This window comes from Chenopodium album, chromosome 1 (assembly GCF_948465745.1).
Source record: "Chenopodium album chromosome 1, dcCheAlbu1.1, whole genome shotgun sequence".
In the NCBI taxonomy this organism is placed as follows: Eukaryota; Viridiplantae; Streptophyta; class Magnoliopsida; order Caryophyllales; family Amaranthaceae; genus Chenopodium; species Chenopodium album.
Window position 1 is genome coordinate 21,868,992 of NC_137834.1, and position 18,121 is coordinate 21,887,112.

The following is an 18,121-nucleotide window of genomic DNA, read 5'->3' on the forward strand; positions in this document are numbered from 1 at the left end:
AGCAGGGTCTTGTCCTACCCGAAACTTGGTTGTTTCAGGGATTGGACTGGCAAGTTTTTCTGGGTGAAGGTGCCCTCTAATTTTTCTGCGCCGCGCAACTTCAGGGAGATCCGCACTAACATGGCTGGAGTTACCATCTCCCCCCTCTGAGGCTGCCCGCGAGACAGACGATTTTAAGGCTCTGCACGGAGCGGGAACTGGTGACTCCAAGTTTCCCAAGATCTGGCTGCCCAACTCCGTATACATTGTGGGCAACGAGCAGCTCTCTTCTATGCGTTTGTGCCGTATACATGAGTTTGGTAAGCTTTTTGACATTATGTCGTTTTTTTTCTCTTCTTCTTTTTTTTTTTTATTTTTTTTTATTTTGGCTCTTTGCCTTATTTGATTTTTCTGCCCTTCTCGAAGGGCGGCTTCAGAATCTGAGGCGTTAGTGGCGCCTGATGCTTCTCCTGAGAAGCAATTTGTCGTGGCTTTCGGCAGGGTGGCACCTCAGACTTTTGCTGCCAAAAGACAACGTGATGAAGCTTCTGATGATACTAAAATTAATGCTAATGATTTTGCTGATAGTGTTTTCCAGTTTCCCCCTAAGGGGGCTGAGACCACTACTATTAGTGAAGAGCCCATTTCTTCTGCTGAGCATGTTCTGCTATTTTCTTCTACCGCTGGTGATGCTGCTACTACGAAGGATACTGTTGCTGCGAAGGATACTGGTGTCCCTTCTGATGCAGCTACCAACTTCCAGTTCCCTGATGAGACTATCATGGAGCTTCCCAGGTTTCCGCCGCGTCCCTCTAGGATGAGAAGGCGGCTTCGAAGTGCTTCCAGAGGTGAGTTCTCCCAGGCAGGGGGTTCTCACCAGCAGGATCGTCCAGTTATTGACTTGGAGGATAATCCAATGTCCTCTCCCCCTGCTGGAGATGAGCCTGAAGCTAAAAAGGCTTGCACCTTCCCTGGCCCTAATCCTCTTGCATCTACATCTGCCAACACTGGGCTTCTAGGTGGGAATGTTGATAGGGGGTGGACGCTCAGAATTCCAGTGAACTTAACCATTGTGTTCACCAATTCTTGAGTGATGCTTTTGAGAACCCTCTGTCTTCTACCTCAATTTCTGCTGGGGGTTTTTTCCGCCCTACTTGAGCTATTGAGTTTTATGAGGTATGCATTGGTGTCCATCTTCGCCCTATACTCTGCCCTGTTGGAGCTGAGAATGCTCCATTTCGGCCCCTGATGAATGTGAGGGCTGACGAGTCTTTGTTTGTGGATAATCCTCAAAAGGGTGGTACTTTGGGGTACCGCTTGACTCAAGGAGTTTGTCTCCCCGCTGATTCTACGCGTGACTCAGTTAGTCTCCCTACTACTACGGCTTGCCATGATTTGCAGAATGTTAGTTTCTACTTCCATCTTTTCTTCTTCTTTTTCTGTTGATTCTCTTGTTAATGCCTTACTTTATTTTGCTTTTCGCTGATTTCTTCCTTGGCTTACTCCTTTTCTTCCCTACGCTTTTTTGCAGCTCGTCGGGTATGTTGGAGATTTATCCAATGCCTTGCTGTTAGTGGAGAAGGAGTATCAGAATCAGGGCATAATTCTTTCTTAGAAGAGCTTGGAGGCCCAGCAGGCTCAGGCTGAGAGGAATGCTATGGCCAATGAGGTGACTCCTCCGAGAGAGAGGGCGGACGCCCTGCAGCTGCAGATAGGAGAATTTTAGCTCACCAAGACCAAGTTGAAGAGTTACGAGGAGCAGTTGGAGACCGCTCAAGCAAGGGTGCAGACGTTGGAGGCAGAGATTGCAGATTTGCGAGCTAGACACATAACTGAGCTGGAAGCTGCTAGGAAGGAGGCACTCAAATCTTTTGTGCTCTCCCCTGCTTTTGCTAAGCTATTGGCTGATCGCCATGATGGTGGATGGGAGGATGCGGCTCGGTGTGTTAGCAGCTTGTATGGTGAAGGTGAGGGGTAGCAGGCTCGTTTCAACGCTTTCTAGGCTAAGGTTGAGGCTGCAGGCGAGGCTGGTTTGTTTGATCTCCCCTTTGACCACCTCTGTGTTGCTGGCTGCAAGATTCCTAACCAAGCTGTGCTGAACTTGGAAGTTCCTCTCTGCCCTGACGTTGCTGCGGCTATTGGAGTGGAGTCTTTGGCTGGTGATCAATAAAGGTTATGGCGGCTGTCACCTTCTTACTCTAGTGGTTCCTCTGAGTTTCCCTCACCCAAATCTGTTGTAACTAGGTAGTTTTTGTTACTATCTTTGGGATGTATAGCCGCCAAAGATTACGTTTCCTTTTGTCTTCTCAGAATACTTTGTCTTTCATTACTGGGCCTGCCCAGCTTAACTTGAATTTGTGCTTCCCTGACTTTACTTGCTGAGTGTTTCCTTGTCCTGGTGGACGAGGGCTCAGCTTTGCATATATTGTATCTGACCTGCTGAATGTTTACTCTGCCCTGGTGGGCGGGGGTTTAGCTTTATATTGTATGCACTTTGTGATCTTCTTCTGTTTTTTCCCCTGCTGTTTATTTCGTTGCCTGCATATTTGCCTGGGATTGAGTACTTCTTTAGCATAGCGATATCTATATCTTTAGCATAGCAACTTCTTTATTACATTTGGTGAAGCCTCGTAGGTTGGGCCTCCCTGTCTTCTTAATTTGGCTGTTGAGTGCCTCTTTTCTTCTTTGCTTTCTGTTGTGCTTTGGCAGGAACTTTAGTGAACTTTATTCTTCCTGTTCTATATGTTTTGAGTGCTTGTGCATTGTGCACTCTATTTTACTCTGACAGAGGTTTACTTGAACGCTGCTTAGTTTATTCGGGCGTTATTCCGCTTGCTTTGTTGAGACTTATTTGTGTCAATCAGCTTTCTAATTGCTCGTCTTATGTCATTCATCTTGTTTTGCTGCGACTTATTTTGTGTCGTTCAGCTTGTTTGTGCTGTGACTTGTTTTACGTCGTTCATCTTGTTTATGCTTCGATTTGTTGTTTTGTGCCGCTTACTTCTTTTTGTAAGGGCTTATTGTATGTCTATCTTACCCTTTCCTCTCCCCCTCAAAGAGGTGAGCTATGTGGGACTAAGAGAACCTTAGTGTTGCCCACGTAGCTCATCTTCTTCGTTTTCCTTTATCCCTCCTGCTCAAGTTGAACGTGCCAGGCCTCCCCCTCAGGCGTCCCCGAGGTGGTGCCCTGTTCTACTTTGAGCAGGTGAGGTGAGGCTTTAGGGAGGGATGCTTTAATTTGTCGCCTAGCGCTAATTTGCCGCTTTGTGCTAGGGTGCTCTTTGCCTGTAACACTTGTGTTTTTTTTTTTTTTTTTTTTTTTAATTTTTTTTTTTAACTTCTGCACGTTAGTATATGATGCTAAAGCATGACATATTAAAACAAGTTTACGCAACATACTCCTCACTTAGAGGCTCGTGTTTCATTGAATAAAAATGGCTCAAATTCCTTAATTAATATAACATGAACTAAATAGAGTTTTTGTAGAATTGAAACGACTATCTCTGTTTCTTCTTAATATCATGTCTCTTAAACAAAATATTTCTTTAACACATCAGCATTGAAACTGTTTCTTAAGACCTGACCTTCTTGATCTGTGAGGAGGAATGCACCTGGTACTACCTACTCGTGAATGATGAAAGGGCCTTCCTAGTTTACTGACAGCTTTCCATGCTGATTTCCTCTTCCCACTGCTGTTGTCCTTCTGAGGACTAAATCTCCGGGCAGGAGCTCTCTAATCTTGACTCTCTTGTTGAAAACTTTGGAAATCCTACTCTTCTGGGCTGCCAGCTTGAGAGCTGCCTTTAGCCTTACTTCTGGCAGGAAGTCTAGCTTATCCAGCATGCGTGTTTCGTTTCCTTGTTGTTCATAATGTTGTATCCTCAGGCTGGGAATTTGCACTTCTAATGGGACGACTGCTTTAGCCCCGTAGGCTAAGGTGAAAAGGCTTTTACTAGTGGACTCCTTCTTTGTGGTTCTGTTTGCCCATAAGACCTCTGGGACTAGGTCTGCCCACAGGCCCTTGTATTCTTCTAGCTTCCTCTGCAGGGCTGTTATGATCAGCTTGTTTGCTGCCTTTGCCTGGCCGTTACTCTGCGGGTTGCAGACTGAGGCACTTTCATATTTGGTGCCCATGTCCTCCAGGTAATCCTTAATCGTGTCGCAGTCGAATTGGCACCCATGGTCAAAGACTATGCAATGTGGCACCCCGAACCTTGTGATGATGTTTTTCCATATAAACGTCCTCACTTGGGTTGCCTTTATGTTCTTTTTCGGTTCATCTTCTATTCACTTAGTAAAATAATCTATTGTCACTATGAGGTACTTTCTGCCCGCTGACCCAGTGTTGAATGGTCCCAATATATCCATTCCCCACTGAGCAAACGGGATCGGGCTGAGGATTAGGGTCAGATCATTTGCTGGCTGGTTTTTGACTTGGGAGTACTTTTGGCACTTGTCCCATTTCTTCACGTATGTCAGCGCGTCTTGAGACAGGGTTGGCCAATATGCACCCCTTCTTAGAACTTCCACCCCTAATGCTTTTCCACCAATGTGGTTGGCGCATATTCTTGGGTGGGCTTCTTCCATAATGCTTTCTTACTCCCACTCAGGGATACACCTCAGCAGTGGCTTTGAGAAGCCCTTCTTGTTGATCTCTCCATTCATTGCCACGTACAAATTAGCATATTTCTTCACTTTCTGTGCTTGTACTTCATCGTCAGGCAGCGAGCCATGAACTTTGTACGCCATAATGTCTGCGAAGCAGGCTCTCCGCTGCCCAATGCAGTTTACCTGCTCCTTTTCAGCAATACTCCTTTCCTCTAGGACTTCAACCATCACTGTCCTTGTGAGGCTCTGCAATATGGAGCTGGCTAACTTTGACAAAGCGTCAGCTTGGGAGTTTCCTGCTCTGGGAACCAAGTCTATCTGAAAGTGAACCAGCTGGGCTGCCAGCTCCTTTACTTTAGTTACATAATTCAGCATAGCGGCTTCTTTAATCTCATATGCTCCCTGCAGTTGGTTGGCGACGAGTTGAGAATCAGTCTGCAAGTGGACATTGCGGGCTTCGGCCGCGATGCTTATACGTAGGCCTGCCAGCGCTGCCTCTGGGGATGTCATTATGACTCCTACTCCGCTCCTTGTTTGGGCTGAGGATCCGTCTACTTCTACCTTCCAGACCCCAATGTCAACCTCTTTCTCCTTATAGGAGGCTTCCACAATGAAATCTGCTAAGGCTTGTGCCTTGATGGCTGCCCTAGGTTTTACCTCGAACTCGTACTCAGAAAGTTCGATGGCCCACTTTAAGAGTCTGCCTGATGCATCCATTTTCTGTAACGCTTTTTCCAGCGGGTCATTTGTGAGGATTTGTATTACGTGCGCGTCAAAATATGGCTTCAGCTTCCTTGATGTTGTTACCACTACGAAGGCTAATTTTTCTACCAATGGGTACCTTTGTTCTGCCTCAGTTAGTACATGGCTCACGAAGTATATTGGCCTTTGCTGCTTCTGCCTCTCTACCAGTAGGACACCTGCGATTGTCTGAATTGATGCGGAGATGTACAACTGCAACTTTTCTCTAAGCTTCGGGCTGATCATTGTTGGAAGCTTAGTAAGATGCTCCTTAATACCCTCAAAGGCTTCTTTTTCTACAGCCCCCCACTTAAATTCTCTATTCCCTTTCAGTAGCTGATAGCACGGCAAAGCCTTGTCCGTTGACTTACTGATGAACCTGGTCAGCGCGACCATTATGCCTGTCAACCGCATGATATCTTTAATGCACTTAGGCTCCGGCAAGCTTAGGACTTCTTCGACCTTTTTCGGATTTGCGTCTATTACTCTCTCGCTGATCAGGAAACCTAAGAACTTTCCAAGCTCACTCAGAAGACACATTTGTTCGGGTTGAGTTTGATTTTGTACTTGTTCAAGGTAGCAAATGTTTCTTCCATATCCATGATATGCCCTGCCTACGTGACACTCTTAAAAATTGATTCGTCAACATATACCTCAACATTTCTATCTGTTTGGTGTATGAACACTCTATCCATTGTCTTTTGAAAGGTTGCCCCAGCATTCTTCAGCCCGAAGGGCATAGCAATGTAATTATACACTCCCTCTTTAGTGATGAATGCGGTTTTCTGCCGGTCTGGTTCATGCAGGATGATTTGATGGTACCCTGAGAAGGCATCCATGAAGCTTAGCAAGGCGTGCCCGCTGGTTGAGTCCACCAGCTGGTCAATCAGCGGCAGCGGGTCACAGTCTTTTTGGCATGCCTTGTTGAGATCTATGAAATCAACACACATTCTCCACTGGCCATTTGCTTTTTTCACCATGACCACGTTGGCTAACCACTCTGGGTAATCGCAAGGATCGATGAATCCTGCCTCCAAGAGTTTCTCCACTTCTTCCTGATTGCTTGATTTTTCTCTGTGGAGAAGCTTCGTTTTTTCTGCCTGACTGGCTTTATATCCTCCTTCACATTCAGCCTGTGGACCATAACTGTAGGGTCCATTTCGGGCATCTTATCTGCGGAGAATGCAAAAATATCCTTATTCCTTCTTAGCAGCTCTATGAGGTGTACCCCTACTCCAGGATCGATGTCTTTCCCGATCTTCACTGTTCTCGAGGGGTCACCCTCTGTGAGCTCAACTGTGACATGCTCCCCAGTGGGGAGTGGCCTAGCCATTTCTTCCTTTGCAGGCTCAAAGTTTTCCATTGCTAACTTCTGTTTATCCTTCTCCTTGTGACATTCTTCGCGCTTCCTTTTTCTTGACTTCCTCTCGGCCTGCTCAGCGGACCTCCGTTCTGAGGGTTGCTGCTGCCTGGTTCTTGCAGGCTGCTTTAGAGCAGTTATGTAACATTGTTCAGCTGTCTTCTTGCTTCCCCTGAGCTTTGCTGACTGGCTTCATTAGTTGTGTAGGCCATGGCGAGGTGGTAGGTGGATACCACTCCGCCTATCTTGTTAATGAGCGGTCTGCCCATGATCACATTATAAGGCGAAGGAGAACTTATCACAAGGAATTCTGCTCGAACATCACGCCTTTTTTTACCTCTCCCCCACTCGAACTGAGAGCTCGATTATACCTTCCAAGGTCAGCCCTGATCTATTAAACCCGGTGACTTCGTAACTCACCCTTTCCAGATCCTTCTTGTCCAACTTCAGCTCATTGAACGCGCTGATGTTTATGATGTTGGCTGAGCTGCCTCCATCTATCAATATCCAGTCCACCTCCTAGTTCGCAATTCTCATTGTCACTACCAGTGGATCATCATGAGGGTAAATTATGCCTTCCTAGTCATACTCGTCAAACGTGGCTCGCGGCTCCGGGGGAAGAGGTGGCCATCTACGCTTCTCATTGTAGTTTATCTGATGTATCATCGCTCGCAGGTCGGCCCGTGCTTTGTTCACTGTTCCTCCATGCACTAGAGCTCCACTGATCACATATACTCGCCTTCTGGCTTACCATCTTTGTCCCCGTCCCCAGCGAGACCCCTATGGCCCCCTCTGCGGCCTATTCTATCCTCGTTCCTTCTTCTAGGAGGGTCGTCGCGCTGCTTAAACTGATTTAGGTACCCTCTCCTAACTAGATCCTCTATGTTATCCTTCAGGTGTGTGCATTCATTAGTGGTGTGGCCATGGTCTCTGTGAAAGTCACACAACTTGTTGGTATCACGGTTCCTATAGACCATCCTTGGAGGTCTCTGCCACTTATCATCAGCTTTGTTCACGCTGAAGATATGAGATCTTGAGTGGGTTAGCGGGGTATATTGGTCAAACCTTCCAAGTCTTGGCCCTTTCTTTGGATCTGACCTTCTCACCCCCACCGCTCGGTTCGCTTCTCTACGAGTTTGATCGGCTGGTCAACACTGGGTGTGTTCTCTGCCTGGGTGACCTCTGCCCGCTTAACTGAGTTGCCCGGTGTCTTCCTACTCAACACTGCTTTGTCAGTTTCGTCTGCTTTGATGAACTCGTGCGCTTTACCTAGCGCTTCAGCTAGCGTTTTGAGGATTTTACGCCCCATATACGCTCTAAGTGGTGAGCCCGGTAGCAAGCCCACTCTGCATTGCTAGCAGTGCTACCTCCTGACTCATTTTTGGGATGGTTGTTGCCTCTTTGTTGAATCTAGTGATGAACTCCCTCAGGGGTTCGTCCTTCCCTTGAACTAATGACATCAGCTCTATTGTCATCTTAGTTCGGTCTACCAGGGTTATGAAATGTTCCATGAACATTCTCTTCAGCTGGTTATACGAGTACACAGAACATTTGGGAATGGCTCCATACCACTCTGCTGCAAGCCACTCTAGGGTTGGCGGGAATGCTTTACACTAAACTGAGTCCGTCATGGTGTAGAGTACCATGTGATTCTCAAAAGCTGATATGTGGCTCTTAGGTGTTGTGGTTCCATTGTATCTACAGCTCGGCATCTTTACTTTCTCCATCGGTTCCTCTAGAATCTACCGGCAAAATGGGGAATCATTTGGAACAACTTGGATTCGCGCTCGTTTGTCTCTTTCCGGGCTGGGTCCCCGCTCTGAGACTGGCGACCTGCTGTGGGGGACTCGCTTCTCCGGGCTGATCTAAGCCTGGGTTACCTCTTCCGCACTCCATTCTCGATTAAGATTACGAGCTTCCAACTCCAATACACTTTTCCTCAGCTGGACGAGCTACCTCTGCTCGGGGGTGAGGGTTGTGGGCGCTGGCTTCTTTATTGCGGGCTTCTCAGCTACCACTGTCGGTGAAGGGCTTGCTCCCCTACCCATATTAGCAAGGAATGCTGTCATTGCTGCCAGCTGCTCTTTACTGCACTTAGAGAGGTTCTAAAGGATGCCTGGCATGTTTACGGGTTGCGGTTTCTTGGTTACAGGTGCTGAAACAACGGGCTCATTGTTCACGCCTGTTAACGGCATTCCGTATTTTAAAATGGAACTGGATCCTGTCGGATCTGCCTGTTTCGACGCCGCTTTAACTGCAGCCGATGCCGATCCGATGGGGTTGGATTTGTGTGAGATGGTCGATTTGGGTTTTTTGGTGGATCCTTTGAAATCAACAGTTTCTATTGGTGTTTTTTGCGGTGTTTGATTGGCGTCGTTGGTTTTGGGTATGGGTGTTTGTACAGCCTGCCTCTTCTCTGGCAATGGTGGTTTGTTAACTAGTCCCTAGCTCTGTTAGTGATCATAGTGGGGCTCAAGTGTATGATCCAAGGGTTCTGCTGGGTGAGCTGGGTCCCGTCAACAACCTACACACGGCAGCACACCTAAAATGCCCTCGAGGGTGGCTCGAGGAACCCCCCTCCGAAGCTTAAGTTAGAGAGTGTTTAGAGAGAGAAAGTGTACTAACTTTAGTGTCTTACCTCTTTTTCGTTGTACTTTACCCTCTATTTATAGGCGTACCATCTCCTTCATGGAGAGTTCGGCCTGGTTAGCCCGGCGGGCTGACTCCACCGGGCTAATGAGCCTTCCTTAATATTAACGTGTTGGTAAACCTATCAGGCATCTATCCTATACAATTCCCTATAAGGGTTAACATTTAAAATTTCCTAAATTAATATTAACGTGTTGGTAAACCTATCAGGGATCATAAAAAATATATTATTTGAATGGAAAATAAACAGCATCATAAAAATAAAAAAGAAAAAAAAACAATATTAAAACAATGATAATTGAATAAATTAAAAGTGAAAACAATCAAACAAATGTAATTTATATAAATTGAAATAAAGACACTTTATAACAAAGCTATTAATGAAATTAAAGTTGAAACACATTTGAACAAACCATCTAAATCCAGCAATTGGATGTTGGTGTAGTGGTTATTGGGACTACACTTGGTAGGGAAAACCCATGTTCGATCCCCCGGAACACAATTTGGAAGGGGACTGGAACCTAATTAACCACCCAAAACTGATCACTGAATCCGGATTAGCTCAAAGGGTGAACCGGGTGGAACACCAAATAAAGATTTCGAACAAATCGTGTTGAATCTATTTAAGTTCAAATGCATTCTAAATGAATAAAATGAAAGGCCACAAAGTAATTTACATGGAGTAAAACATTAGGTAATCATTTTTTGTTATTTTTTTTCAGACAAGAAGTATTGTTTACTAGCAGTACTGTAGGGAATATTTCAAGCATCCCACACTTTAGCCCCACTATGATCATACACTTAAGCATGGTGGCTCCCAAAGGGAATGAAGCTAGAGTAAAAGAGTCGCTAACAAGTTTTAGGAACTTGTAAACCGTTCACATGGTGAAGGTTACACCCCTTAACGATCCATGAGATCGCTAACTCCAATAGGTCTAGAACCATGACTGGATGTTCGAGGATGAAGGTACAAACCCAACCTAAAAGAGATTGAATTTGCCCTAATAATGGGCCTCTACTTTATTTTTCTCGTATTCATGTGCGCATTCTGACTAACATACAGTCAATACATTAACCCTAAACATATTTAATCTATGTTGGTTGAATATTAATGCACAAACAAACCTATTATTGGCGATCACTTTAATTATAATCATATTAACCCTAAACAAGATTATTAGTTATCTTCTCAAGCGTGATTACAATTACAAATTCCCTTTAAACATTGATAAAAGGTGTGATCAAGAAATAACAATAATATATATATATCAAGCAACATAATAACAGTCATCATAACAATAGAATAATAATATTAGCAAGATCCTAGACATGATACCAACAAGATTTTGTACTGCAGTCTATCGCAAGACTTTGATTCCGATTAAAATTCTTATCGTTTCTTGATTCTTTGACCCTCTTTTTTCATTATAAATAGAGATCATATCACCCCTTTTAAATCATCAACAATATTTATCACAAAATCATTCCCTTCTCCCTCTTTAGCCTAAACACTAGCCTCCCCATTCTTTCATCATTTCTTTCTTAAGCACTCCAAGGAGTCCATACTTGACCCGAGGTTCCATCCTTGAACCTAGGCATGAAAGGTATATTTAACTTAGGGTTTGGACAAAATCAAATCAAATTTTTATTTAATTTATTTGTTTCAATTTGATTTATATATTTATTGAAGTTACTAACAGTTTATTCATGATGTAGCAATTCAAGGAAGCGCGGAAAGTGAGTAATTAATCACTTAATTACTCTTATTTTTATTCTTGTTGCTAGTACATGATTAGGTTTATTATGATTTTGATTTGACTAAAAATTTATTGCTAAATTGCTTCCAATATTAATTTTTATTATATTATATTTTTATGATCACCATATTGCATGTTTAAAAGGAATATGTAATTGTAAATCACGCCTTATAAGATAATTTGGACAACCGGTTTAGGTTCCTTTAATTTTTAATGTTATTATTAAATCAAGTGATCACTAATATTTTAGAATTATATGATGCATTAATATTCAACCAATTTAGCCTAATTATAGTTTGGAGCGAATTGAATCCTTGTTTGCATTCCTTGGAGATCGCAGGAATCACTTTTCACTATAGGAATTGAGTAGAGGCCAATACGGGCGAATGTGACTCCATGACTCACTTCGTACCATCATCCCCGATCCTCCTTTCGTGGTTCAAAACCATATGGATTTAGTAATCTCATGGATTATGAATGGGGTGTAACCATCACGGGTCAATCGTTGTTGCTTTTCGTTGTCTTTAATCATAGTTGCCTTTTTTATCCGTGAACGGTTTACAATTTCCTTAAAAACTTGTTGGCAGCTCCCTACTTTACTGGTCCCTAATCGTTGTCCCTAATCGTTGTCCCTAATCGTATATTTCAATTCGCACTTCCTATGAGTATAAAGTATATTCAAAACATGCTTTAACGTAGGCACGCTTCGAACGACGCCAACATTTTCGATTTGTGGAGTGCTGATAGGGTTGTGAATTAGCGTGGCTGAGCGGTGATGGAGTTCGTGGTGGAGATACAAGCCGGGAACACTAGGTGAAAAAAGTGCTTTGGCAGAGGTTCAAACCCGGTCTAAGGCACCGGTTTGAACCGCTGCCTATGTGGGGGGTGCCAAATACCCCCTTTTTAGCATCGGTTCAAAACCGGTGCCATATATTCAATTAGGCACCGGTTAACCGGTGCCAAAAATGAACCAAAATTTTTATTTCATTGGTTTTGGCACCGGTTAACCGGTGCCAAAACTGCCCAAAATTATTATTATTTTTTTTTTGTTTTGTTTGTTTTATTTTTGTTCTTGTTCTTTGTTCACTTTAAAATTGGCAGAAAACTAATACAACACCAATTATAACATTAATTCATAATCAGTAATAACACACCAAATATAATTGAAATTCATAATCACCAAAATGTTACATAATACATTAATACATAATATAATTGAAATTTGCAATCAGTAGTTTTACACTTGCCCAAAAAAAAAAAAAAAAACCAAATGGATTCGACGAACGAGCTCAGTAGTTGAATTGCAGAAGCAAAGTATCGGCCATCAATTTTCGACGAAGATAACTCACGAACTGAAAATTGAAAAAAAAAAAAACAAAAACGATTATATTCAGATAATTATACCCAGAAACACAAAATTATAAAAAATAAAATTGAAAAAAAATACAAAATCCCCGAAAAAAAAAAACAACCCAGAAACTCAAAATAAAAAAAAAATACACATACATGTAATTAAAAAAATTACCCAAAAAACACATGCATGTAATTAAAATTGATTAATCAACCCAAAATTAAACCCAGAAAAACGAGAACAAATCGAATTAAAATACAAAACCCATTAAATTCGGATAATTATACCCACTAAAATCGAATAAAAATCCAAAAATTGATTAAATAAACCCAGAAAAATCGATAAAAATCCAAAACGATTACTTAAACCCTAAATTCGATCCAACATAATCGATTAAAATCGAATTAAACTTATAAATTAAACCATAACCTTGTATAAATTATACCAAAAAAAAAAACACATGCATGTAATTAAAAAAAAAAAACCAAAAAAAAACACATGTAATTAAAATTGATTAATCAACCCAAAATTAAACCCAGAAAAAACGAGAACAAATCGAATTAAAATACAAAACCCATTAAATTCGGATAATTATACCCACAAAAATCGAATTAAAATCCAAAAATCGATTAAATAAACCCAGAAAAATTAATTAAAATCCAAAATTGATTGCTTTAAACCCTAAATTAAATCCAACAAAATCGATTAAAATCAAATTAAATCCTAACCTCGTATAAATTATACCTAGAAATTCGGTGGGATTTGCGGCGGCCGTCAACCTTTGTGGTGGTGGCGGCGGCTTTGCGGCAGTGGTGATGTTGTGGCGGTGGTCGAATTTGTGGTGGTGTAGATCAAAGAAAGAGAGGAGATCGAAGAAGCTAGGGAGAGGAGATGAAAGAAGATCGGTTTAGAGAGAGGAGCTTGATCGAATATGCATGGGAGATGAAGATCAATAAGGGAGATGAGAGGAGAGAGAAGGGAGAGGAGGAGAAGGGAGAGAGGAGAGAGAAGGAGATCAGATGGAATGAAATAAAAAGAGGCTGAGAACTTTTTTAAGGGTTTATTATGTGAATTGAAGTGAACCGTTTTTTTTTAACATCTTATGGAACCGGTTCAAACCGGTGCCATTTGTATTTTTGGCACCGGTTTGATATGAAACGGTGCCATTTCACTTTTTCTAAAAACCCGCCCATTTTTAGGCCGATTTTTGGCACCAGTTTGGCCTGAACCGGTGCCATTTGGGGGTTGCCTTTTTGTATTTTTCTACTAGTGGAAGTTTCTCTTTGTTGTGGCGTGAAATTGAAAAGAGGAAATCTTTAAGAAGGAATTCGTGGGGAGGTGGTTGAAAGTTCTAGAAATGGTTGAGTAAGAGAAAACAATGCTAGCTAGGGTTATATTGTTAGCTTTTTTTTTATTTATCAATTTTAATAATGTTAAAATCAAATAAAACAATTAACTAAAAAGGCTTTCTCTATGTAAAGTCAATTTTTTCATTAAAAATACAAAAAATAAAATAGAACGGTTGACTAGGAAAAGTGTTCTATAAGTTTTAATGTACAAAACGCTGATCTTACCAAGGCGTTCTATAGAATTCTACATAACACCTATCCAACTTGACAGTTATATATTACGTGTTACTTATTCCACTTTTTGTGGTAGTGGAACTATGACTCGATTTAGACATATTTACTAGCTCAAATTAATTAATCAATTAATTTGGAAAAGTCCTTTAGTCCTTGGTTATTTTATTTAAGCATATTTATAATCACAAGTCAAACCAAACAGTTAGTTTAATCACATGTAGGTAGAGCTGTAAAAAGCTGACCTGACCCGAAATACTAACCCGAACCCGATTATTAACTGACCCATCTAAACCTGAAAAAATAGTGACCCAAACCCGACCTAAAACCAACCCTAGACCCGAGTTGACCCGAGTATGTGAGACCCGAACCCGAACATGAACTGACCTGGAGATGACCCGACCTGATTGTAACCCATAAATTATTGACCTGAACCGACACCAACTTGAACCAAAATTGACCCAAACCCGTTTTAACTCGTCAAAACCCGAATTTAACCCGACCTGTTACTAACCCAACCTGAATTCAACCCGACCCGTTCCTAACCTGACCCAATTTTAACCCGACCTGTTACAAACCCAACCCAAAATCAACCCAACTTATTATTGACCCGACCCAAATTCAACCCGACTTGTTATTGTCTCGACCCAAATTTTAGTCGACTTATTACTAACCTGACCCAAAAATTCAACCCGATCTGTTACTAACCCAACTCGAAATCAACACGACTTTTTATTGAACTGACCTAAATTCAACCTAAATTATTCCTTACCCAATGTCAAATCACCTAAAATGCAATTTAGACCACCTTATTATTGTTGAGCAAAGCATTTTGTGTAGGGAGACCAAGTCAGTCTAGGCCAGCAAAAGAAAGGAGCATCATCCCAAAATTTAAGAATTAAATATAGTATATATTTGTTGTATGGTTAAAGGAGATAATTATCTTCCTAAATTATAGAATATAATTCAATTCCCTAGTATGTTGACATATATATTATAGTCAAAGAAAATAATTAGCTTGATAAAAATGATAAAAATCTATTTATAGTTAGTTGAACCTGAATATGACCCGACTTGGAAATGACTTGATCTGATTGCATGTAACCCGCAAATTATTGACTTGAACATAACCCGAATTGAAACCGAGAATGACCTGATTTTAAAATAACCCAACCTTAACCCGCAAATTATTGACATGAAATGAACCCGACTAGAACCCGGGAATGACCCGACTTAAAAATGACCCGACCTAACTATAACCCGCAAATTATTGACTTGAACCGAACCCGACTCAAACCCGAGAATGACTTGACCTGATTCAAACCCGCAAATTATTGACATGAACTGATCTCGAATCGAACCCAAGAATTATTTAACCCTTTTTCACCCGTGAAAACCCGAATTAAACCCGGCCTATTGTTCATCGACCTAAATGTAACCCGACCCAAACCCGATAAGATGTATGACTCGACGTGACCCGACTTAAGCATGACCCAACCCGACAAGCATAGATTACGACATTAACCCAAATTCACCCGACCCACTCTTACCCGACCCAAACCTGACCTGTTTACCCGAATTGACTGCTATACATGTAGGTATGCACAAGAAAATAATGCATAAGTAGTCAAATAGTCACAATATGATGCAATGAGTTTACAACCAAACCATGACTCTAGTTCTCTAAAGTTCAAGGATAAGGGTTACTCAAATAGGGTCCATGGTTGTGAGTCCAGATGCACCGCGCGGAAGCCTTATCTGTGGATGGGACCCCGCAAGTTAAACTTGCTTTCACAGTTTGATGAATTCAAAAACTCGGATGTACCCTTCGTTGCCATGAGCATTTGATTGGGTAGATGGAGCGTGAATTCCCAGAGGGTTATGGCAATATGTAGAACACATATGGATTTAGAAAAAAGGGAAAAAACTCAATCAGGAAGTAACAACGAGCAAACAGTACTAAAACTGGTTGAATCAAGAAGGTAAATTTCTTGCTTGGTATTGGAAGAAATCGACGCGAGACTACAGTGCTTGTTGCCAGACTATGACTGTGTCGCCAGGCAACAGAGCCATCGCATGGCGATGGTGCTGTTTTCTCAGCGCTAGTTCTTACATGCCTCAACAACTTTCTGTTCTTGAATTTTCCAGTTTTTAGAAGTGTTATTTCGATTCTAGTTGAGAAAGATATTTCCCTAATTTCGTACGTGTAAAAATCATATGTTTTTGATGCAATACGGATGGTCTTTCGAATGCAGACCTTTTTTATGCTTATGCCAAGAATGTTAATCAAAATTACGCACATGAAATACTTAGAACTCTTCGAGTCTCATCCTCTTATTCTAAATTATTTCCAAAATAAATTTCAGGAATTAAATTAGAAATCCTCCCCAGTGAAGTCGCCAAAAACTGTAGGGAATATTTTAAGAATCCCACACTTGAGCCCCACTAAGATCATACACTTAAGCATGGTGGCGTCCAAAGGGAAGGAAGCTAAAGATTCGCCAACAAGTTTAAGGAACTTGTAAACCGTTCACAGGGTGAAGGTTACACCCCTTAACGATCTATGAGATTGCTAACTCCGATAGGTCTAGAACCATGACTGGATGTTCGGGTATAAAGGTACAAAACCAACCTAAAAGAGATTGAACTTACCCAAATAATAGGCCTCTACTTTATTCTTCTCATATTCATGTGCACATTCTGACTAACACACAATCAATAGATTAACCCTAAACCTGTTTCATCTACGTTGGTTGAATATTAATGCACAAACAAACCTATTATTGGCGATCACTTGAATTATAATCATATTAACCCTAAACAAGATTATTAATTATCTTATTAAGCGTGATTACAAGTACAAATTCCCTTTAAACATTCATAAAAGGCGTGATCAAGCAATAACAATGCAATAATATACATCAAGCTACATAATAACAATCATCATAACAATAGCATAATAATATTAGCAACATCCTAGGCATGATACTAACAAGATTAATAACAAACCCTGGCATGTCACTAAATATTAAAGATCAAAACTTTATCCCTAACATGATACTATCATGATATTAGAAAGAATAGGAAGCATCATATAAACATACATGATATTAAAAATTTTAGATATTACCCTAAGCATGATACTAGGAAGCAATAAAAACATCCTAACATGATACTAGGAATGAAAACAATCAAAGCATGATTTCTATATCAAAATAATAATAAATTAATTAAATTACTTACTTCGATTAATTGTATCTCTTTCTAATAACAAATACACACGTTAGTAACTTCAAGGAAAAATATTAAATCAAACAATTAAATTAAAGAATTGAAAGAGAAATTTGGGACCTGTAGACACCCATTTGCGTCTCCCCAAAACCAAACCCAGTGATGAGTACCTTTCACTTTGAATCATAATCGAATGTAGTGAAAGTGTGGAAAGTCCAAGTGTTGCGGTTAGTTTTATTTCTTTTCTTTTTCTCTGTTTTCGAACACCTATTTTAAGAAAACAGCAAATCCAGTTTGGTTTGGTCCATAGAAAGGGTTCAATAATGGTATAGTTGGATGGGGCTTGAATAGAGCTTTTCAATGATATATTATAAGCCCAATTCCGATGAATAATGAGGAAGTTATGGTCAAATTACTAAACTAGGCCCGGTTTGATACTTATATGCGGCCCAATGATCTACAGGAGGGCCTAATATAGATTTATCATTCCTAATGCAATTAGAATTGATTTTAGTCTTCTCGATTCTTCTTGAAGGTTCTTTTCATTCCTAATTCAATTAGCATTGATAAATTTACTTTGGTTGACTTTTTGGAGTTTTAATCAGAATAAATAGTGTTTTTAAGGAAAATACGATTTCGCCCTTCTGTACGGCTAAATTTTATCATAATTAAGAAAACGTGTGAAAATAATTGTTAGCGCCTGACGACAATTGTTAGCGTCTGGCGCTAGCCGTAGCGCCTGGCGCAAATGTTCAGTGTATGGCACTAACCTATTTTATTCTCGTCGAAACTCTGATTTGTTATTCTATCCATTTGGCTGATTTTCTCTATAAATAGCCATCTAAAACTACCGTTTTTCATCATA

General features: G+C 41.1%; 1 protein-coding gene and 1 long non-coding RNA gene across 2 annotated transcripts; both read right to left on the minus strand.

The window, feature by feature from the left end:
• Positions 1-3,627: 3,627 nt before the first annotated feature.
• Positions 3,628-4,113, minus strand: LOC145629369 (uncharacterized). The gene has a single exon (XM_081681957.1). It carries the CDS (start codon positions 4,111-4,113, stop codon positions 3,628-3,630), a length of 486 nt encoding a protein of 161 aa, XP_081538083.1.
• Positions 4,114-12,200: 8,087 nt separating this feature from the next.
• Positions 12,201-13,450, minus strand: LOC145571348 (uncharacterized). Its single transcript, XR_014096573.1, has 2 exons — positions 13,174-13,450; positions 12,201-12,446 (listed from the first exon to the last, which is right to left on the minus strand). It is a non-coding gene; the product is annotated as an uncharacterized LOC145571348 (long non-coding RNA).
• Positions 13,451-18,121: the final 4,671 nt, after the last annotated feature.

Bases quoted from the DNA above. Each gene is read 5' to 3' on its own strand.
- LOC145629369 (XM_081681957.1), bottom strand. From the start codon at position 4,113: ATGGGCACCAAATATGAAAGTGCCTCAGTCTGCAACCCGCAGAGTAAC.